Here is a 23,737-nt window from a genome sequence, read left to right as displayed (position 1 = left end):
AATCCATATTATGTAATATGGGAAATTCTCAAGACTTATGTAAGACAATATTTTTCTAGTATTATACCATTTAGTAGAATATGTTTATCGAGACTCATCGTAACTCAAGTTGAAGTAAAGTTTGAAAATCTAAGAATAATAAGTTAATAAAATCGCACAGCCAAAATGAGACTAATCCCTTTAATAATCTCAATAACAAGGCGAGAAGTGTCCTTTAAATATTTAGAAATATTAAAAAGATAAGGTAGCCCAAAGAATTTAAAAAAAAAAAGATTAGTTAATCATTAACAATTGGATTTAAATAGACAAATAATCTAACGGTGATATGTTGCTGTGATGATTTTGGCTCTCTGTTCAAAGAAAAAAAATTTAATAAGACAAATATTTGGTCGAAGTTTTTCTTTCATTATGTAATAGAATTTCATGTCAAATGATTTTAATTAAATATATTTCTTAATATTTCACTTCCAAACAGCTGCGGCATAGCATATGTATACCCTCCTAATCTGCCATATTTTCTTTTCTTTTCTTATTTTATTAATTATTTAATAATACTACATTTCTACCTTTATGAAATTCCAATCTATGAGCTAATATTAAAATATCGAAAAAAATTTGATAATATTATTTTTTAAAATCCTGAGTTCGAATTTTGAAAAAGGTAAGAACTTAAAAATTAATTTTGAGCTTTGTCAAAAAAAAAAAGTTACGAGGGGAGAAAATAATTGGATTAAAGCATTTGATTTACTGATAAGGTCAACTTAAATATTAAAGGATAATTAAAAAGTAATTAAAAATAAGCAAACAAAGAAAATCATTCCTCTAACTAATGGGATATATTAAGTTAAGATGTCTTCAATTAGTTGAGAACATTTCAACCAATTTCAATGGGGTTCAATTTCAATATATTCAAGTGACAATTATTACCAAGAAAATACTTACTAATCTACTATTTACCAAATAAAAAATAAAAGATTTTGGCAATTTGTCACTGTCATTATTACTATTAGAGAAAATACTTTTACAAGTAACTATAAACATGACATATATAAATTTCATCTACGAATGGGAATATATTTACATTAATCTCATTTTCAATTTTTTCCATAATTTTTATCTCATTTTTCATGATGGAACTATAAATATGTCTCATTGAATGAATAAAATAAATTAAGTATTAAAAAAAAAACAACAACGAAAATACATAAAGTATTGTGTTGGCAAATTTATTATTGGTGTAACACACATTAATCATTTGTATAAGTTCACTTAAGAAAATATTGTTAAGTGTACATTTACACTTGATGTTCAACGTTTATGGGATAAATTATAAGCATAAAATAAGACTGGAAAATAAATAATTTCAAATAATGATTAGAGTCACAAAATTTGGTTAAAAGTAGAGATGGCGTGTCATTATGATTGATCCATTGTGTATAAAAAAAAAAATTCACTAAATATCTAGGGATTATGACTTTGCCTTTGCAATGTCAAACTAAGATCAAAGAAAATAAAATTAAAAAATGTAGTTCAGCCTCAACAAGCTATATTTTGGTATTGACAATAAGCAAAGAAGGAATGTAAAGACTAAAGATATTAGATATGAATCATATTCAAATTAAGAAGCTCTGATATCATCAGTAATAGTATATTGAGTGAATAACAATGAGATTATATAGTAAAATATTTATACATATTTATCATTACATTGTGTTTATTGTTGTGCTCGTGTCGATATGTGTCGTGTTGAATAAGAACTCGTTAGAAATACACTTTTAAGAATTACACTTTGTTATTTAACATATCAAATCTGAATTTTATAACGTGAAGAACGCTTACAGTTAAGAATTGTTGCTTATTTGAAACTTGTAATCCAAATAAAATCCTAGAAATAGAAAACTACTTAATAGCCAGAAAGTACTTAAGTTGACAGCAGTAGAAGGGAATGAAATGAGAATCACTTTTGGAGAGTAACAACTGTTAAAGCAGAGGAGAGGAAAAAAGAAAAAGAAAAAGAGTAGAGAAGCACTTTGTTTATGTGAAGGAATTAGCTAGAGATTAAGGATTTCGAATTGCCACGAGGGAAATCAGGCCCTTGTCTTACTCCTTGAAAATCTGAATCTGTTCATGCATGTTAATGTTAGCTAGGTTGCCATTTTCATTGATGTTGATGTTTACTAAATATTTTTAATTTTGTGGATTTTATGGGGTGTTACTATAAGAATCGAATTACAATTCTCCATTGAGAATGTAAGCGCGATAAAAGTATGAATTTTATTGATTGAAACACCCCGTATCGACTGAGAATTACATCTTATGGACTAGGATGCTTGAGGTGAGTGCTTATTAATATGACTTAGCTCTAGTTATAAATGTCTATATGGTATTAGAGCCACACTAATTATCTATAAGAGGCCTCAATGGCTAGTTAAAAAGACGAGTAATGATAGACATTTCGAAATTTTAATTCTAAATTCCATCCCAAATGATACGTTATTCACATATTGGTTCGTAATTCTATACGAGATTCAAGTAAATTAATTGTATTATCCTTAACAATCAATTAATGAATGCTACATCATTTGAGATAACTTTATGGAATTAAACAAATTGAGATATGTAACACTGCTCTAAAAAGTTCAACGGCCTGTAACGTATTTATACCCAACAATTATACAAAATATATTAAAAATATCGAGTTTTTTATGCTACAAAATAGTGATTTTTATGGTGCTTAATCGGGATTTAGAATGTGCAAATGTCCATACATAATTATTCGTTATAAAACTACCCTATATACATTTTTAAAATTTGTGAATTCTAGAGGAAGGTGGTGGCTTGGGGCACATTCACCAAACAGTACCAGCGAATAAGATTCCTTTTCGCCGATTACCAATATTTTTGTTGAACTTACAGAAAGCAAAAGTTTATCTACTGTTGACTTGGCACAAGCGAAAATGAGGCATGGATTTTAAAAAATGACTTTCAGATAAGAAATTTGGTGTAGCTAGAGATATTTTTATGACATCAACATATAAATTATTGATTGATTGGAGTCATTAGACATTGAATTTTACCATCATGAAGATGAATATTATAAGATTTCTAAAGAGTTGTTATGATATAAAATGAAGCAGGTGGTCCCAAGAATGTCCACATGATTGGGCAAATTAGAATTTCGGGATCATTTCAGTGTCCCAAAAATTTTGGACTTCCTAACATACACAAGCATAAGTAATTCGTTTTCCAATTTCTCATTTTATAAGATGACAATTAATAGTAAATTAGTAATATAGACACCGAAGATTATTATTACTATTATTATTATTGGAGTCCTTTTGAATGGCTTCTATGGTTCACACTCTTTAGTTTTTGTCTATTTTTAATGTGTCACTAATTTTCTTCTAAAAGAATTCAATTGAATTTAAAAAAAAAAAAACATTTGAGTAGCCGCTCATTTGGATAAATGACTTAAAATAAACTTTGGGATAATATATATATATATATATAGCCTTACTCTTATAATATAACATGACATTAAACTATCATTAAAACTCCTCTACTGATTAGAAAACAAGATTCATTCAGGACTTGCTTTCTTTTGAAGCAAGAAAGTTATAAAATTGTTAAACACTGTTAATTCCGATTTAAAGTTGAGCTCACAAGCTATCTTTCTTTTGTTTAAGTTTAGAAGTTATTTTTATTAGAATTCAATTGAAAGGTACTTGAGATCACGAGCATGCCAATAATAATCTTGAAGTGAGAACAAAATTATTTGGCTGATGGACCCATTGATGGAAAGGTTTGAACTTGCCTTGCTGCTTATGGCTTATTAGAATCATGACCACTACTTTTATGGTTAGAAAATTTTGGTCACCTTTTTTCCCATTTGCATGCTTCAAGACATAAATATATAAGGTAAAATATCAATTACTAAGTTGCGAAGTATAGAATTGAGAAATTTGACTGTCAATGTCAATTTAATGGGTATAAAAAATCATGCAGGATCCATGAATTAACATTTTCAAATTTGACAGTGAAACTACATGTACAAATTAACGTCAAGGAGGGCAACCTATTATTATCATTATTATTATTATTATTTCCAAGTTAAAAAAAAATTGAAAGTTCTAGCTAATTTTCTTTTTTTTTTACATATATACCCACATACACACAAACATATACATACATATATGTATTTGCCTGCTCATAGTATATTTGGTGGGATACTCTGCTCACATGTCTTTATTCGTAAATAATATTTACATGAGAATTTATTTAGGATGTTTCCAAATATCGGTTTACTTGACTGATTAGTAGTTTTTTTTTCTTTTTTAAAATAAATTTTCACATCATTCATAAAAAAGAAAAAAAAAAAAAAGATGTACTCCAAATCTTAAGCTAGATTACATATGATGTAGGGCAGAAGACCTTTTCATTTGTTTTTTCCTTCTTGTTTCTCAATAACTTTTTTGAGGCAGAGACACCATGCAATTACTGAGAGTAAGCGCGAGCTTGTCTACTTCCAAATTGGAAGCAGGCATCGGCCATGCACACAGAGCCTCACGTAAAGTGAAAAAAGAGGGGAATGTCGTCCATTGGAGCCCACAAATGAGCTTGCACTTTCGCATGGCGACACACCGCTTTGCTTCCTCTCCGTTGCATTTTACATATGCTTGTTACCTTTTTTAAATCACTTTTTCCCTACAGAGAATGTTGAAGCGTTTTAGCTTCATTCACTTGACTCTTTGCATTTTAAAGTTTTATATATTGGAATTTAGGATAAGGCTAAAAAATATACAATTGAAACTTCATCGCCTCACTTATAGAAATGGTATTGTCACGTTATTATATAGATAAGGATGGACAAATGATGAAGATTCGTTGCCTTCGGGTTTCTGCATATGCCGGTCTGTCCCCTCTTATTTAATAATGCGCAAAGTGGGAAAATTTTTTATGTTTCATTCTTAAGCTCAATTTCATGTTGTTGGTTAATTTTTTTTTAAATTCTAATAAAAAAATTTAATATTAATGTACGTGTCAGTTAATTCAGTTGGTACTAATATCGATTAAATCGATATAAGAGATATGTGGTTTAAACTTCACACACATAGGTAAAAAGGAGATTTAATTCCAAAATTAATAACTTATAACAGCAAAGCATAAGTTTCATAGATTGAACTTAAATCATCAAAACTTATATTTAAAAACATTATTTCACAAGTTGTGTTTGTTTCAAGTTCACTCATTTATGCCCTTTTTTTCACTCATAGTTTGAGAATAAGAACCCAAACCCGTTCTTTAATTTAACCAAAAAGAAAGCTAGTCGTTAGCTTTAAAAAAATAAAAATAAATACAGCTCAACAACACTCAATGTGATGAACCCTAAAACGATATGTGTGCATGTGGAATTAGGTAAGGATAAGAAAACGAAGCCGCAAACAAAGGTGCAATAATTTATAAGCTTCCATTACTACAAAGACAAAGGCACAGGGATACCCAAAACTGTGTAGTTTTGTTAGGTTAAATGTCATTAAAAAATTTTCTATCCCCATGCAATTTGTCTCCTCTCTTCTCTTCATGTCTCCCGAATAATTCTCTAGGGTTCCAGCAAAACTCCATGCCCAAGAAGCCAGAAAATCATGAGTCCCATCAGCCAATATTGGAGTTTTTGCATGTGGAGTTTTTCGATTTCTTCGCATAAATTGGTCAGAAATTATGGGCTCTTTGGGAAGCAAAATGACATTTGCTTTAACAAGATTAGAATCCTAAGTTCTTGATAGAGTTTTATATATATATTCTTTAAGAGTGTTAAAAATGAGAGAATAGCGTTAAAAAGGTTTTTGGGTTTTGCTAATGTCTAGTTCCTATCAGAGGAATATTGTGTCAATTATTCAATCAGTGAAAGGAAAATAATATTTTTGAAACATGATTTTATGTTTCTAATGATTTTGGAGAAATTTGAGGAATAATAATAATAAGATCAAAATAAATGTGTTATCCACCACTAAAATTGAATGAAAGGAAATAGAGAAATTAAGGATGAAAAAAAAAAAGATGTGAATGTTATACATATATATGTTGAAATGACACCCACTTTTTGGCCGTTTGGAGACCTCTAATTGTCTCATTCTATTTTGTATTGTCATTTTCTTATTAAAAATTGAAAGCTTTCATAGATTTTTCTTGGATACTCATGGCCTACATTATTGAGCTTATCACTAGCACTATCATTAGTATCATTCTAGTGGAAATCTCATGAAAAGCTTTTGCACTTTTTTTTTTCTTTTTGATCAGTTATTTCTTTTTCTTTTTTATTTTATTTCTTTACAATTAAAACAGTAAAATTATTACAGATTAAAAAAATTTTCAGAAAAATACTATTAGGATTATTATAAGAAGAGGAAAATTACTTAATTAAATTCATCACTTATGTTTCCAATGAAGAATTCTCCTTCAAATTTCAATGGAAAAAAAAGTCTTTTAATCTATCTTCTTTTTAATTCAGAGAATTTCCCCTATTTAGTAAAAAGGAATTTATTTTAATTAAATTGAAATTTCTTTTCAGTAGGGAGTTTGTATTCCTTTCAATGGAAAGTCCTCTTCTCTTATTTCTTCATTATAAAAAGAAAAAATTCCTCTTGTATTCTGAAATGAAGAAAGTATCTTCTCTTTAACATTTATTTTTAATTTTCATAAAAAATAAATTTCCTTCCTAGCAATGTAAGTAAGCTTTGCGAAACTTTTGTAAACTTTGTTCAATATTTATTGGGCCACATGGCATCCATAGGTTTCTACTAAATGGGCCATGATTTGGGCCCATTGGGGGTGGGGGTGGGGCTGGATTGGGATTGATTTGTTTCTCTGCCAGTTTATCTGCTTCCTAGAAGCATGTCGGCTGATAGCCTGATACCGAGGCTCACACTTGCACGCCCATGTGTCAACCGGCACGGCGCCTCACATGCTTGTTCAAAACACTTACGAAATCCCATTATTTTATATTTATAGCTCTTTTCTTATGAAAATTATATATAAAAAAGATAAAAATTACAAGTTTGAATTAAATTTTACTATTATCTAAAAAAATTAATTAATTAAATCGCGAACATACTATTTCAAAAAAATTCTTATTATTAGGTAATTTATTTCTTCATCGATTCTTTTGATTTTATAAAAAAATAATTATATCAAATATTAGAATTTAATCATTTAAATATAGTTAGGATACATTATTTGTAAATATATTTTTGTTAAATTAAATTCATTTTTGTCCTTTAATAAAATTTCTTCTACCAATAAAACTATACTCCTAGATAAGGGGTGTATAAGAATATTAAATGGGTGTGAGGAGCATTTCTCAGAAATCAATCCCCATCGAGCCCAATGTTTAGGATGGCCCATTTCAAGCTATGGATGCCAGTTAGCCCAATAAATATTGAACAAAGTTAAAGCCGCAAAGCAATGTAAGTCATGTTCTTTCGCGATATCAAATCTCTCTCGGCTCCAACGGGCTGCTTGAAATCACGAAACAAATTATGGTAGTGATCATCCTGTAAAGGTATTCTTATTTTTTTAATAAACGATTAATATACATCGTAAATAATGAAATACAAAATCGAATAAATTCAAATTTTTGTGGCTTTTTTTAGGACAAGGTAATCTTTTGGTGAATCGCCGATAACTTGCCTAATAATGAATATAATTTCTTTATCATATTATTAAAGTGAAACCCAAGTTTACTTCTCTAGCTTAATAATTACAAGGATTATGTCTCAAACATTGTCATGGGACTAAAATTTATATCATGTTACAGCAATTTTGCCCACGATATGACTTTTGCTCATTGCAATGTAATGACAATATCCAATGTGCAAATACAAAGACTTGCCCATTACATTTGCCGGCACATTGAACGACTCAATAAGAACACCAAATACTTGCTCATTATATTTGCAAGTCGGATTTTTCATTTCATGAAGAAATTCACATTGATTACACCTACGGGATATAATTGCTAAAAATTCAATTATACATGCATATCATGTTCAAAGTTACCACCTTGAAATTTAGAAATATAAGACGGATTGCGAAGCAGCTGAGCCTGCAGTGCTGTCAACAAATTGGAACGGCTAACAGTCTGGAGCAACTAAATGGGCGTGAATGATTTCTTCCAGAGTAACTGATTCTCCCTGTGAATAAACTGATATGAACAAAGTGGTGTACTTTAGAGCATACAGGATTGAAATAGCCTATATTACAACATGAATCTGCAGTGGCGCAGTTGAAGAAGCTCACAGATTTGAAACAATGGAGTAAGTCCTGTTCTTTGCAACATCAAATCTCTCCGGTTCCAAGGGGCTGCCTGGAGGTATCACCTGTCGCCCATGCTTGATAGTCTTTTACAAGCTAAAACAACAATGGAAAAATATATATATATCAGGACTCAACAATGAAAAACAAATATTCATTTTAAATTGTAACATTTCACTTTAATATCAAAGAGTGTACCCAATTGTTGCTGAGCAAGAATTATTCCAGCAACTGGCATCAACATTCAGCAAAACTATGAAAACAGGGCATATTTTGCAGGAGTTAAGGTACCGATACCTCCCTTTTTTAATGTTCCGTTTAAAAGATTGATTTTTTTCACTTTCACACACAATGAAGCACAACACAACCATTTGCTTCCATGAGACACCCAATCATACTACATGAAAGCACTTGTATAGCATATGTTCAATAGCAGCAGATTGGATCGGCAAGGAACATATTTAAATCCCGGTCAAAGCTTATGCTCTTGCTGTCTTGCATTGCGGTAGGACTTGTAACAGACATTAAAACAATCCACTTGTTAGCACTGACTAGATAATTTTTTTCAGCATCGCTTCCTAAGTCTCTCCAATTGCCCCTAGTTTCTGGTGACCATTCGCAAATGAAATTCTGACTTCGAAGATAAGGGGAGAAGAAGAGACAAACAGTTAGTTTTCTCTTCTTGCTTCTTAGTCAGTTAGCTAGCATAAATGTCTCTCCACATTCTCAATAGACAAACAATTTTACAATCAATAAAAATAGCATAGTTTACAGCTGGAAACAAGTCCTTTGTCTACCTGTGAGGAGTGGCAAAAGCTTCAATGCTTAAGGTGCTTAGTTTTATATTAAATCAACTTCATAAGGAATTAAATTTGTAAATTACCATACCAATGATAAACACAAAAAACTTATTTAACGGCCTATATTTTTTACTTCATTTTATCTGCTCTAATTCTGACAAATATTTGACCTGAAGCATTAAGTATAAACAACTAAGAGGACCTAGTGAATGGTCCATTCGCAAGCCAGCCATCAACTTTCATTATTTAGCTCTCAATTTCACAATTGAACTTGGTGCTATATCTGATTGGAATAAGATCATCCTCTTTCATTGAAGGTTATGGTCAGTCATCCATTAAATCATAATTACTTTCACTATGTTATGATACCTGAAGCAGTCATTACAAACCGAAGTTGTTGTGAATACTTATTTGTCCAACAATCCATGTAAACCGACAGTCTTGCCAACAACCAAATCCAGTGAGTTGTTTTCTTTCTTTCTTTGTGTGTTTTCCCCCTAAAATCTTTTTTGAACAACTCCAACTTTAAAAACACACAATTTTATATGATCTAAGTCGATTCTTTGGCATCATTTGTATTATAGCTATCAGTTTTTCTACACCCCAGCATCACATCCTCTATAGTCTACACTGTGATTTTCATCTATTTTGAGATTTAAAGAACAGAAAAATAATGTTAACACAACCAATTGACAACGTATAACAGAATAAACTAAAAATGCAGTGATCGGATTAGCAACTAAACTGCACTCTACTTAATTCACTTCAATGAAACTATAACAGATGCTTCTACTAACCTGCGACATGAAGCGTGGAAGCATGAGCTTAAGTATCTGGTCTAGGACTTGTGTCCCACTTGATTCAATAGCTTCCACCGGAAAAGCTCTAAATGCAAATGGGACCTCAATGCTAACCTAGAGTACCAATGGGAAACACAAAAAACATATTGAGAAATAAATGGTCATTTGTTTATTTTTATGCTGCAATTGAAGTCATCAATATGCAAGCCCTACCTCGATGAATGCATCTGAAGTTAATTGTTGTACTTCTGAGTTGCGACTGTTGCTGTCACATGATATTCGGTTTATCATAGAAGCTGCATAGCACAAGAAATGCGAGCCAAATCAGTCCTGAGAAGAGCATTGCTTGAACTTGAACTCAGAATTAAAATTCAATCCAACATGGAATTGTTCCAAAAGAGAAACTCTCCGATTCTTATTTGCATCGTTTACAAAGAATATTGATGATGGTACAAATCCTCTACCATCTTCCATAAAAAGATACAAAGATCAAGGTAGCAGGATCCAACAACTGAAAACTGCTCATTGGAGGAAATTTGAGAGGCATAAATAGATTAACATGTATTTAAAGGAACAGAATTTCATCATGTCAAAGGCAAAAAAAAAATCCATCAAACTTTCTTTGCCATGGATTTATGCAAGACAAAGCCAATTCCATTAGACTGTACTCCATCAATGAATTTCTTCTACTCTTCTTTATTCCAATTAAAAATACTTATCAAACCAGACAATATATAGTCCACTTGTTTCATTCTGAGATTGAATAAGCAATTTGGTGGATTGCAAGTACACTATGAAAATCTGAGATCACCAAATTAAAAATATAAGTCCAATTTGCATAACAATTTAAATCTACTTAACATTATCAAGTTACTCTTGTGAAATTGACCAACTAACAAATAATTCAAATGCTTCACGTAAATTTTCTCATCAAACAATAGTCACTTGCTTAGTTCTGATAGCTTACATAACAACATATGTCATTTATCCTAACAATTACAACGAAAAGAAAAACAAATCCATTTAGTTCTTTTGAGATGTTAAAGCCCGTTATTTTGCTTACCATCAAACTTGTCATTCTGTGCAACCACAATCGGTGAGCCCTCAAGCTGACACCAATCAACAGATACATGTCACAACATAATCATACAAGCATATCCCAATAACTCCACAAAACATCCTACATTTAGCATATTAAGCCAATTTAACTTTTATTTCATAAAAGGGTTACGGATAGTTCAGCACGCAAAAACAGTTGGAGTAAGTAAAATTATATTTGCTTCAGTTTCAGGTCATCTTAACCAGTTACACGACGACACCCTACATTTTGAATCCCAAATATTTCTTCTCATTTTAAATTTTTTCAGCAAGCAAAGATAAATGGAATAAACTAAAGAAGATGATTGAAAACAAGTTCATTCAAGACAAACAAACCTTACAGGACAAGAGCTTAATGCAACAACCATTGGGCTGCTCTTCAACTCTAACAAGCAAAACAGGACAGATCTCGAATGCAAAGAACTTGAATCTATATACATAACACCTGAATGTGTTGTCATCCACCCTCTCTATCCTCTCTGCATCCAACACCGAGTACTGACTCGCTGGCAAGCTCATATATTCAACTGCAACACGTTACATGTATATATTCAAAAATTCAAATTTTCAAGCATAAATATTAAAGAGTGTAATTGGAAGTGCTTTTGACACCACCAAAGTAGTTTCTCCAAAACTGCATATTGTGTGTAATTTGTAGAGTTTAGCTGAATTAGATAAAGAATAATAATATACGTTCAAACTCTCTATATGAAATATTGACAATTGAGTTTGTGATTGTCGTATGTGGGATCTTTTTGTAGATACTTTTCTGCAGAACACTTAAACCGTTACTCTATTACTAAAGGTGCGTTATCCGCAAAAAATGCCTTGCATTAAGGCACTTGAAAATGTTTTTAGAAAAAGTACCTAACAAGTGCTTTTAGAAACCACTTCAAATGCTTTTGTTTGTAGAAAAAGCATTTAGCAAAAGCACTAAAGCACTTGTAGACATTTCAGTTAAACACTACAAAACCCATACGCAAGATGCAATTTGGACTCACTTTTTGACCAAGAAAGCGATTTCGCAATGCGAAAACAATTAAAACACACCATATAACACGCTTCCAGCTGCTAAAGAAATGAGCTTCTTCACTTACAAAATACTTGATACTCAGAATCACTTTTATTTCTAAACACACGCTTGTTTTATATTTAAATGAAATAGAAAAAAGAAAAAGGTTGCTAACATTACTTAGAGGCCGCTGGAGCTGGCGAACCCGAACGGACTCTTTGCGGCTGGCAACGAAACGCGCTTTTGCGGGAGAGGTTGCTGCCGAAACGCGAAACGGGGACTTTTGAGTCAAGTGAAAAAAACCCGTTTTCAGAGTAAGAGAGCTTGTGTTCGTGGGGTTTCTAATTTTATTATATGGAAATGTAATACAGGTTGATGAAGAACAGTTCAGCGCCATTTTCATTTTGCTGTTTTTTTCCTTTTTTAAAAGATTTAATAATTCTCTTATCTCATTTCGAGTTTCGACTTTCGACCAAAGACTTTGGAAGCCGGACTCGGGAGAGCTGAGAGAGATAAGGGCACGTGTTATGCACGTGATCGTATTCACGTGAGAGTCACGTGGTTTCCTTTTTTATTTATTTTTCTCATAATGAAGATTTTGAATTTTTTAAAGGTTTTTTTTTTAAATATAATTGTTTTTTCATATTGCAAATTCAATTAAAATAAAATGCAAATGAATTAATGGAACGAATAAAAATAGTTCAGCAACAACGCATGTAACAATCAATGTGGACATACAAGGGTATATCACAAAGACGGTCAGTAGAGCACTTTTAAAACACAAAAATATGTGGAAATTATTGAATAAATTTTAGGATGAGTTTGAGATTGAGGTACTTAATATTTTAAGTTACAGTTGCTGTAAAAAAAATTATAATTATAAAATAAAAGTCAGTAATATATAATAAATATAATTTTTAAATGATAATTTTGATAAAATTATTAAAGATATAATAAATTTTCCATTATAAATGAAAAATCATATCATCATAGGTTTCAAGTTACAGCAGTTAGTATTTATCACATACTTTAATGCTGCAAATTTTAAGGTACAGCCGTCTAACATCAATCTCAAACGCACCCATAAAGTGAGTTTGATTTAAAATTATTAAGACAAGATTAAGTTTAAAGTTAGTGTCATTTAGGAATTTTAAGACAAGATTTAAACTTGACTCCTTTCAACTGACTTTAATTTCAACATTACTTTATTATCATTTATTTATTATTAAGACAAGATTTTAAATAGTCTAATAAATGTCTGGTCTAAAATCTCTAAGTAAATAAGTAGGATGACATTACATTAGATAGTCGTTTGAATTATTAAACTGCTAAGTGCTAATATTTCTGTTTTAGGATTTTAATTTTTTACTTTAATGTTTTTTGAATTTAGCTGTTAATTTTAATTTTTAAAATACTTTAAAAACAAATAATTAATTGTCCAATAAATTTAGTGAATGTATATATGTACTCATATTTTATACCCATACTCGACCCAACGACTATGAAAAATTATATTCTAACCCAATCTTTTTTATAAAATAAAAATAAAATCAGATCTTATACTTGATCTTAACATAACATGCCTTCAATTTTTTTGCAATCCCTATCATTAGTGGGCTTACCTTAATAGTTGAGTCGATTTATTGATATGGGAACCACAACTTTAGTAGCATGTTGATATTGTTGTAAATGTGTAATTATTTCCTTTATGACTATCAGCTATACTGTGATATAATTTCTAATGATAATTTTCATTGTTATTTAATTCTTATTACCTTATCATCTGTTATGATCACTAAAATAGTGAGTAATCACGAATGCTGTCATCAAAATCAAATTACAATTAAGATTAGATTCTCATAATAACATCATCATCGTCGTCATCATTTTTCACTGGCCCCTATTCCCTTCAATAAACTTTTAAATCACTCAATAGAGTCTCATCAATCATCATTGCTAATAGTAAATCATAACCTTCAATGAGACATCATTAGTTCATTACTATCACTTAATTAACTTCAAGATTATTTGTTGTGAAAATTGTTAATTTGTAAATGAAGAATCCATATATTAAATTTTTTAAAAAGTAATTTCATCCCCTCAGATTTTTTTAAAAATAAAAACCAATTTAAACGTACAAAACTATGATATTATTCAATTTTAATTTAATTAAAGTACAAAAATTCGCTTTTCCATTATATATTATAAAAAAATTAAAAGCATACTAAAAATATTCTAAACCAAGGTTCGAACGGCTAAAAGGTATTATAGCCCACAACTTTAGCATCATGGATTAAAAGAAAATAACAAAATCTAATAATTAAAAGTAGAGGTGGCAAAAATACCCGCCCGGTCCGGACCCGGACCGTACCCGAGCGTTACCCGGCCCGGGTATGAAGCCGGGTCGGTCTTGGGCATCACTTGATAAACCCGGAACCCAGATTTTATTAAAAAAAATTATAAAATATATATTATTTTAAATATTTTATATTTATTTAACTTATTTATTATACATATATAAAGTTTTAAACACTTAAAATTTATATTTTCATGTCAAATTTTATTGAAATAAATTTAAAACTTATAAAATTACCAAAAAATAAAAAATATATACACATAAAATATTAAAAAATATAAAATCCGGGTACCCGGATTAAAACCCAGACCGGTTGCATCCGGGCAGGGTCCGGTCATGGCAATACCCGGACCCGGCCCGGGGTTTTGCCATCTCTAATTAAAAGTGTCAAGCTGTGAGATATGGTTGTTAAGTTGTCGTTCTAAAATTAATCGTTTTAATTTATAAAAAAAAATTTGAGTTGAATTTTTAATTAAATGTTGAATTAATGGTGGTAAATAAAAAAATAAAATACAAAATAAATAATGATCATCCAAAAAATAAGCTTGGATCCTAATACTTTATAAAAAAATTATTTAAATTCTCTAAAAAAATTTTTTAGTATCCATTAATATATTTTTTTTACCGAAAAAAAAAAAATTGTGCACGTGCGGTGGACTGGAGAGAAATGAGCTACGGTCTACGGGAAATAGTCCATGATATAAATATGTGATCACAAATAAATTTATTTATATTTACAAAAAAAAAATCTGTGTACAGCTTATATTACGTGTATAAGAAAAGAAGAAATTAGAAAATAAAAAATAAAAAATCAGAAAAGATGCGATTTTCACGCCTAAATCAAACAACAAACAATGAAAGAGAAGCCAAAAAACGTAAACATGGATGGATAGCAGCAGCAGCGCAGCGCAGCACAACACAACGCAACACAAAATCTGTGCAATCCCTAGCTTCATTTTCTCCAAACAAAAAAGAAAATATATATAAATATTAAAATAAATATAATCAAATTTGTTCTTCTATCACGATCAAATTTCATAGCTTTCAATTAAATATTAATTTACAAGTAAAAATTCTCTCTCTCTCTCTTTCTCTGTCTGTTGCTTCTATTTTTTTTGTGTGTTTGCTTTATTAATGTAATTAATTTATATTTGTTTTTGATAATGTGAGTGTGTGCGTAAGTTTATCTTTTGTGATTTCTTTAGTTTGAAGGAGAAGAGGAGCAGCAAAATGGAGACGAACGAGTCGTCTTACGTCCCGTCGCCGGATGTGCATGGAAAGCGATCTACGGCGCCGGTTAAGTCGCTGTCTTCAGGTCTCTGATCCGATCTTTTCTGTTTCTCTCTCTTTCTCTTTCGCGCGCGCTTTTTTTTAATTTAATTTAATTTAATTTAAATCTTTTTTTTTCTTTCGGTCGAGTATTGTGAATCGTTTTGGTTTTGAATTATGTATTTGTTATTTCAATTGGAATCCTAACTCTTGGCATTTTTTGAAGGGGAGGCTCTGTTTGGATGCTGAGATTAACAGTTTCTATTATTGTTCTGTTGAAATGCATCTGAGTGTATGTTTTGTTTGGGAGTGAAATGTGATAAACGTAATGGCTATTGTTATTATTTGTGCTGTTGGATAAAAGAATTGGTTCTTATTTTGATATTTTCGTTCGTGAGTGCTTTTTGCAGCATTTTAGATGTGGCTGTTCCAGATGATATAGGATTGCCGTCACCTGCTATCGTCTATTTTTGCAAAATTCTTTAGGTTTCCTGACATTCCAATTCCAACATTTTATTTTTTTAGAAATGAATAAATATGAAAACAAAATTCCTTTGTGTACGTTGTGCCCAATGCTTGACCAAACACCTCCCTTTCCCCATCCTGTTGTTTTATTTTTATATTTTATTTTTTATTTTTTGGCCCCATGCTGTTGGTATTTGATATAAGGAAACCATAGAGATTATAATTCATTTTAGTTGTATAGAGAAGGAGAGAGATTCAAGGAATAATAGAGGAAGATGTAGCCAGGTTAATGTTGGACTTGTAAGGAATGTCTCGATGCCTGCCCAACCTTGCCTCCTTCTGCCCATGTGCCAATTGCCCAAGGTTCGGTGTCAGTCCTAGTAATTGGCTTGGTTCAGATGTATTACTATAAAATGAGTTATGTCAGTTAAATGGCCTTTGTGGTTGAGTGACAAGTTGGACTTTCTGAGATGTAAGAGTTTTGTTTAACATATTTATATATATGTGTGTGTCTTGCTTCATCTGCGAATTTACTTTTCTCAAGTTGATTTTCCATTCCGTCACCTCTTTTCAGTTCTTTTTCTGGTCTGGATGTGCTTAGGCTTGAATTGATGTAGCTATCTCTGCAACAGTTTCAATTATGGTGAATAGAGAGAAGTATCCTCTGTTCTAGCATTTGGGAACTGCTTGCTTTTTAGATTCTAGTTAGGACCTGTGAGAAGTGAAGAACTTATTGACTGAGCTTTGGTTCATTTGGTTGCAGAGTTTTGATTTTAGGGGATAAACTGTAGAATTTTTTTTTTTTTATTATACAGAATTTCCATTTAACAGAAAATATACCTTTTTTTTTTTTAAGCATAGCATGACTAGAAACTAAGTCCCGTCATCACCTATGTGAGTCTCTACCCTAGAGGTTTTTCTAGTTGGGCTGAATGGCACCCAGAACAAAATATTCCTAGCACATTAAACTAGCATTTTAATTGGCTCTATACAATGTCTTATGTGTAGTTAAGTGCTGTGCAGTTGATTATAATTTATGAACATGCATATGATGCTTGGTTTCCTTGAAGATTAAGTTCTGTGCTGTTCCACTTCATTCTATAAACGGACAATAAAGTCTTGCGCTGCCTCCCTGAATTACAGTTTATTTTTCTTATTCTATAAAGCTATCAAATTGTTTGCAGTTCACAAATATTTAGTTTATAGCATAGATGATTGCACTTCCTAAGGTCTTTGAGGTGTTCTTGTTAATGCATTATAGTTGCATTTGAAGTGACATGTAGATACCTTTAAATCAGCCTCATCTGTACTGTCTGTTATTGTTCTGTAGTTTTTTCCCCTCACTTTTGTTTGGTTTTGAGTCTGCATTTGATCTATGGAAAGACTGTTCATATTAACCTTACTACTTTTGCTAAGTGCTCTTATCTTACTTGATTCTGCCAGATCCTACCGAGAAGCCCACATACATTAGGTTTCTTGTCTCGAATCCCTTAGCTGGTGCTGTCATTGGAAAGGGTGGCTCCACAATTAATGATTTTCAGTCACAGTCTGGAGCAAGAATCCAGTTGTCTCGCAGTCATGAATTTTTTCCAGGAACAACTGATAGGATCATTATGATTTCTGGAACAATTGATGAAATTCTCAGGGCCGTGGATCTCGTTATTGATAAGTTGCTGACTGAGGTATTCTTTATGATGCTGGAATTGCACTTAATAAGGCTATTCCTTTCTATTAGTAATAATAGTTTCTATTTTTGGTCAGCTTCATGCTGAAGATCAGGCTGATGATGTTGGGACAAAGACAAAGCTGAGACTAATTGTTCCTAATAGCTCCTGTGGAAGCATAATTGGGAAGGCAGGGGCCACTATAAAGTATGAAGACTGCTTCTTGTTTTTCTGCTTTAAATTGTTCAGTTGCCATGCCTTTGAACCTTAACTGATGAAAGCATTTTTGTGTTCTGTTATATGTTGAAACTTTTGGATGAGCTTGAAAAATAACTGGGTTATGAGTACAATTTTATTCATAATTTTCATACAAATGTGGTGTTTGTTTACGGGAAATCATTTTTTGAAGTATTATGGAATCGACAAATAGTATTTGAACCTGGAAGATCTGAGAAATGCTTTTGTAATGAACAAGTCTCATCCCACATGCAGCTCTACATAGTTTTTTTGGTCCATTTAGGGTGTTCTATAAAATTCTTGAGAGATGTATATTGGCTGACAATTGTTTGCTATTAACTTTAAACTCTATTTTTTCCAAGCTAATACCTTAATGTAAAATCTTAAACATCTTGGGGTTTGTGGGAATAGTATTGATTGCTTCTTCTTAAGTGTGAAATTGAATCGGCCTTTTGCTGTAATGCTTACTCATTGCTTCTAAGTGAACCCTTTTTGGTTTATGGTTAGAGTTATGGGTCCTTTACAGTATTTAGTTACTTGTTAATGGATTATTTATTAATAAAATTATATAACCCTACCGAATGATTGGTTATATTGACCTTAATGCCTAGTAAAATTTTCTTCATATTTGGATTTCGTGCTTTCATATATTTGTTTTATCTTATGTGAATACCTTCTACCATTTGACACAAACAGACCCCTTATGGTAACTGTTCCAATGGAAACCAAGAAAATTTTGCATCAAAAAAACCTCACGTACTCTTACAGATGTTTAATTCTTTCATGATGGCTTAAGCTGCTAGCTCCATAGCCTCCACAGTGCATTTTTTTCCCCCTTGGACGAGAAATTATAATAGTTAGATTAATATATAAAACAAGATTACAAGTGTATGTTGTTGGTTGCTTTAGAGGAAGCACCTTTTGTACTTGTTTCTTTAAACACTCCCATCCCTTTCCCCCTCTTCCTGTTCTGAGTTAAAAAAAAAAGGGGGGGGGGGGGGGGGGGGGGGGGGAAGAAGAAGATAACAATAAATCAAGCTTTCCTATCAATAGATCTATAGTTGTGTGGCCCAAACCATAGTCCTGGCTGAGGTAAAAATTAGGGTTACTTTAAGGATCATTACATTTAGTTTTCTACTTGTATTGGATTTCAAGTTTGACCATTTTTGCATTTCGTGGTTCCTTAACAGTTGCTCCTGAGAATATGGTGAAAAGCAAATGGTCATTTATATATTCCTATATCCGCTACCAAAGCCCTTAAAATGAAAAATAAGTCAACACTGACATCATTTTGACCTTGTGCAGGTCATTTATGGATGACTCCCAAGCTGTTATTAAAATATCTCGTCTGGATCATAGTTATTATGGGTTGAATGATAGGCTAGTGACCCTGACAGGAACTCTTGATGAGCAGATGAGGGCTCTTGAATTGATTCTGTTAAAGCTATCGGAAGATACTCTTTACTCGCAGACTATGACAGTTCCCTATACATATGCTGGTATGTCTTTTATGATTAGTGTATTCAATCCCGCTGTTGTCACACCATCTCCTTGTAGTTTTTTGTATGCTACTTTCAAGTTTTAAATGCTTTGCTTTGCTTTAAACTTCTTTTTGACACCTTTATTTAACCTTTTATATCTGGTGATTGTGTTTTGGCTCTGGTATGAAATGTGAAAGTCAGATTTCCTCAATCTGGAGTTTCTAGTTATTATTTTGAGTAAAAGAAGTGGCTCAAAAGCACTCTATCTTGCAAGTTTAAAATTTCCTGATGTATTTATTTTGGGGTGTACCATGAGCTAGAACTGGAATTTGACACCTATCCATTCTTCCGTTTCTCACTCCGCCCTTCTTTTCTAAATCATGCTTCCTAGTGTTTCTATATTGCTGCTGGCACAATGTTCAAGAGCAAACAAGTACAGCAGCTATGTTGATGGAAAAATGACTGGAATTGGATTAGTGGAACCTGACCCTGGCAAAAAGCATTCGGGAAGATTACCATATATCTAATTCTGAGTCAGTATATGAGAGAAAAGAGTTGATTCGTTTGTGATATTTGGGAATTTTTTTTTAGAAAAACATTTTAAAAGAATTTGGTCGTTAGTCAGTTGTATGGTTTGTACTAATTTTAATGTTCATTTGTCTGTTGTAACTTCTAAAAATTGCGTGTTGTGATCAATGTACATGGTTCCTAGTGAGTACTGAAATTATGCTATGTCTGTAGTTTTTTTTTTTTTTTTTTTTTAATTTCCAAAAGTATTTTGGTTAGTAATTAGTGCTATGGCTTTGTTCCCTAATTGTTAATGATCCTTCCTCTTTTGTAATTTATAGTCTATTAGTTGATTAATGTAGCATGATCCTCGTCGTTGCTGGAACTACGTTGTCTCAATTATTATGTTGGAATTTTAATTTGTTTTTAACTTGAATTTTTAGGTGTTTTCTTCTCTGGTTTTCACGGCATGCCATATGGGGCTGTGCCGCCTCCTGTTCCAGCAGTGCCACACAATACAGCAGCACACTATGGACCCAATATGGGTGGAAGAAAGTTTCAGAATAACAAGGTTCTCCTTCCATGGCCCTTGAATCCTGTTGGAATGTTATTAATTATTTTAATTGCTCAGCCAATTATCTGTCATTTTAGTTTGTCAATATATGAAGAGATAAGACTTAATGAATGCTGATTTGCTGAGAATGTCTGCTTGCCCAGATTGAGGCTTAATGAATGTGTGCAATTCAGAAGTTCAAACATGCTTGGTTGGGCTCATTGGAATTAGGCCAGGCCCCACCTCTTTGAGACACTGTGTCTTATGCTACTTGTTTCTGGAATAACTTCACTTTTACACTGGGTTGAAATTAGCATGATTAATTTATCAGCTGCCTGATCTTCTTCCAGGTTATTATGAAATTGTGTAATAGAAACTCCCCCCCCTCTTTTCAAGAACTTGACCTTTTACCCGGATGATACTAAGTTGACTAGGTAGTTTAACCAATTATTATTTTGTATAGCATCTTCATGCTGATATCTGCACTGCTGAAAACTTTAAAAGTTCAAGTTTTTTCCAGAAACAGATTATAGAATCATGTTAGTCACAATGCTTAAAGGGAATTTCCTTGTTTCTAAGGTCCTGGAAACATAGTTGCTTGACAATTTGTTCAAGCATATGAATTTACATCTTCTCTTTGTGGACTCCTCTCCATGTGAACTTGTAGAGTGGGATCCTGGTTATACTTATTAGATCGTATATTTGCTGCCTTAATGGAAAAAGTGGTTTATTCTGTGGCAAATTCTTGTATCAAATGAATGCATTGAACCTGTTCAAATAAGAAATCTCTGTTTTAATATTTCATGTTAATGTGCTTTTCTGATAACTGATTCTCGGAGTAAAAAATGCTTTTGAGTATGTTGATTTTGAATGACCAACAGCCTTCTTTTGATTTTTAGGATGATCGTACGAACTCACTGACAATTGGTGTGGCGGATGAGCATATTGGGTTTGTTGTTGGTCGTGGTGGAAGGAACATAATGGAAATTAGTCAGGTTAGTGAATGGCGAATTATTTAAGTTAGTTTATATAAGATTACGTATGCACTGAAGTGGAGCAACTCAAATATTGCAGATCAGTGGGGCTAGGATAAAGGTATCAGATAGGGGTGATTTCTTCTCTGGAACATCTGAGAGGTACAAAAGTGAACAAAGAGTTCATCAATCTGTTGTTTTGGAAAATTATAGTTCAAAGCTTTTCTAATCTTTTGCTTTCTGGTACATGGCTTGCAGGAAAGTCACAATCTCTGGGCCCCAGCGATCAATCCGTACAGCTGAGTCCATGATAATGCAGAAGGTAGCATATGCTTCCGACCGGTTGATGGATTAGTTCTCAAGTATTGCAACTAATTGTCGTTGACAATCTTTTGGTGGACCTGCTTATGATTTGATGATCTAAAATACATGTGAGTATGTGTGTGTCCTCGCAAAATGAGTTGGTGAGAAATCTGATAACAGTAATGGGAATAGAAGGAAGAACGGTATTTACTTTTGTTGAGGCAGAGCATCATACAGGGATTCTTAATATACAGCTTTACATCGAGCTCCATATAAAGAAGTTCGTCGGAATAGGCCATCATTGCTTTGCTGAATACTAGAGTTAGCTTCATTCGTTTCTCATTCAGTTGTAGCCTTCTCTAAATTAACCAGCATTAAATTAATGTTTTTTGTTAGGAAACTAAGCTTTAGATTAAGTTATGAGGTTTTTGTTCTGAAACAATGTTTCTCCTAACGGATGATTGTTGCTTAAACACACTGTCATTTGCTTCCTTATTGAATGTTATATGCTGTCGTCATTTCTTCCTAGTGTTGCCATTTAATATGATAACAGGCCGATTGTCTTGAAAGGTCTTGTATTAGTCACTGGTCATCTTACATGAACTCTTTTCACTCTAGTCAGTTTTTTTGACACTGTTGGAAAGGAAGTTGCCTGTTGCGGCCTCTTGGTTGTTGCTTCAAATTTTACCAGTTCCTTATTTAAGTTGTTGAAACGCTCTTGGAAGAAAGCCTAATGTACAGCAATGTTTTTGTTCAACAAACCGTTTCACTTGAATATAAGGATGTAGACAAAACGTTCATGGTTTCGAAACTTCCATAGATATGGGTGTGAAATGTATACAAGGGCTGGTTGAATAATGCTATAACTAGCACACGGGTAAATTTTTATTTTGCATTGATGTATCAATAAACCTTGGTAATAACAAAGCATGTGTATAGCAGTATCGTAGAGACACATGCAGAAAGAAATGCAACTTTCCCCGCCATGCATGCACAAACCGCATGCAAGGAGTGAATTCGCTACAATTTTATTTGAGAATTACAAATGCCAAAAGTGAAATGCATGCATGAAGTGAATCCGCTACAATTTTATTTGAGAATTACTAATGCCAAAAGTAAAAAGTGGGATTGAAGAGTGCATTGCTAATTGCTACCTAATGAAACAGGAACCTTCATGTGTTCATGTTTATGGGGATTCATCACCTCCTCCACCACCGTATCCGGAACCCTGGCCCGACCCATATCCAGATCCGCCACCATGGCCTCCTCCTCCGCCTCCTCCTCCTCCTCCTCCACCGCCTCCTCCTCCTCTACCTCCACCACTTCCATATCCACTTCCGTATCCAGACCCGCTTCCATATCCAGACCCACCTCCAACTCCGGAGCCTCCACCACCGCCACCTCCTCTACCGCCTCCGCCTCCACCACCTCCACCGTTTCCTCCACCACTTCCATACCCAGACCCATATCCACTACCAGACCCATACCTACTCCCCGACCCAAAACTGCCTCCTCCACCACCTCCTCTGCCTCCGCCTCCTCCTCCGCCACCTCCTCCATGTAAAGCCTTTGATTGTCTAGCGGCAAAGGAGCAGTCCACAAGGACCATAATCAAGAACGCTACACCAACAATCACCCTAAACCTTGCCATATTTTCCGAACTCTCAAAAACTCAAACGTAGGGTTTTACAAGAAGTACAACAATGTACAAAGCTCACTCACTGTTTACTTAAACACACACTCAGTACATACAAAACTACTTAATCTCTATAGTTTCTTGCTGATAAGTGAATTATATGGCAAGGTAGGGTCCCTATATATAGGACTGAAAAGGGTTACCTTTATCCAACGTTTGCCGAAATTCTAGCTTCTTTGAAAGAGCGTTTAAGTAATTTTAAAGATTATAAG

At 32.8% G+C, this 23,737-nt stretch overlaps 3 protein-coding genes across 11 annotated transcripts; 1 reads left to right on the top strand and 2 right to left on the bottom strand.

Annotated features, from left to right (window-relative positions):
- Positions 1–7,921: 7,921 nt before the first annotated feature.
- On the bottom strand, positions 7,922–12,507 carry LOC102621133 (uncharacterized). Of its 8 annotated transcripts, none has more exons than XR_008054306.1 (8): positions 12,201–12,505; positions 11,345–11,535; positions 10,974–11,019; positions 10,124–10,206; positions 9,908–10,024; positions 8,509–8,940; positions 8,296–8,406; positions 7,922–8,200 (listed from the first exon to the last, which is right to left on the bottom strand). XR_008054306.1 is itself a non-coding variant. In XM_006485238.4 (7 exons), the coding sequence occupies exons 1-6, from the start codon at positions 12,421–12,423 to the stop codon at positions 8,335–8,337; spliced, it is 732 nt and encodes a 243-aa protein (XP_006485301.1). In that variant the 5' UTR covers positions 12,424–12,501; the 3' UTR covers positions 7,922–8,200; positions 8,296–8,334. The 8 variants fall into 8 exon arrangements, 3 of the variants coding, with proteins under 3 accessions (XP_006485301.1, XP_006485302.1, XP_052296201.1); XR_008054307.1 differs by having other exon boundaries at positions 7,922–8,189; XR_001508795.3 differs by having other exon boundaries at positions 7,922–8,406; positions 12,196–12,507.
- Positions 12,508–15,173: 2,666 nt separating this feature from the next.
- On the top strand, positions 15,174–22,357 carry LOC102622480 (protein BTR1). 2 transcript variants are annotated; one of them, XM_006485242.4, is made up of 9 exons: positions 15,174–15,442; positions 15,589–15,691; positions 17,554–17,792; positions 17,872–17,981; positions 19,317–19,510; positions 20,443–20,570; positions 21,452–21,547; positions 21,627–21,688; positions 21,785–22,357. In XM_006485242.4, exons 2-9 carry the CDS (start codon positions 15,607–15,609, stop codon positions 21,879–21,881), a joined length of 1,011 nt encoding a protein of 336 aa, XP_006485305.1. In that variant the 5' UTR covers positions 15,174–15,442; positions 15,589–15,606; the 3' UTR covers positions 21,882–22,357. The 2 variants fall into 2 exon arrangements, with proteins under 2 accessions (XP_006485305.1, XP_006485304.1); XM_006485241.4 differs by having other exon boundaries at positions 15,582–15,691.
- Positions 22,358–23,015: 658 nt separating this feature from the next.
- Positions 23,016–23,480, bottom strand: LOC107177862 (putative glycine-rich cell wall structural protein 1). Its single transcript, XM_025101143.2, has one exon. The coding sequence runs from the start codon at positions 23,478–23,480 to the stop codon at positions 23,016–23,018; it is 465 nt and encodes a 154-aa protein (XP_024956911.1).
- Between the last annotated feature and the right edge of the window lie 257 nt (positions 23,481–23,737).

The sequence above is a fragment of the Citrus sinensis genome, chromosome 4 (genome assembly GCF_022201045.2).
Source record: "Citrus sinensis cultivar Valencia sweet orange chromosome 4, DVS_A1.0, whole genome shotgun sequence".
Classification (NCBI taxonomy): Eukaryota; Viridiplantae; Streptophyta; class Magnoliopsida; order Sapindales; family Rutaceae; genus Citrus; species Citrus sinensis.
This window is presented reverse-complemented; position numbering and strand designations above follow the sequence as displayed.

Coding starts and splice junctions, on each gene's coding strand:
- LOC102621133 (XM_052440241.1), bottom strand. CDS start 12,423: ATGAAAATGGCGCTGAACTGTTCTTCATCAACCTGTATTACATTTCCA. Junction 11,020..11,344: donor TTAAGCTCTTGTCCTGTAAG/GTTTGTTTGTCT, acceptor GATTGGTGTCAG/CTTGAGGGCTCACCGATTGT. Junction 10,025..10,123: donor CTTCAGATGCATTCATCGAG/GTAGGGCTTGCA, acceptor TTGGTACTCTAG/GTTAGCATTGAGGTCCCATT.
- LOC102622480 (XM_006485242.4), top strand. CDS start 15,607: ATGGAGACGAACGAGTCGTCTTACGTCCCGTCGCCGGATGTGCATGGA. Junction 17,793..17,871: donor TTGATAAGTTGCTGACTGAG/GTATTCTTTATG, acceptor ATTTTTGGTCAG/CTTCATGCTGAAGATCAGGC. Junction 21,548..21,626: donor ACATAATGGAAATTAGTCAG/GTTAGTGAATGG, acceptor CAAATATTGCAG/ATCAGTGGGGCTAGGATAAA.
- LOC107177862 (XM_025101143.2), bottom strand. CDS start 23,480: ATGGCAAGGTTTAGGGTGATTGTTGGTGTAGCGTTCTTGATTATGGTC.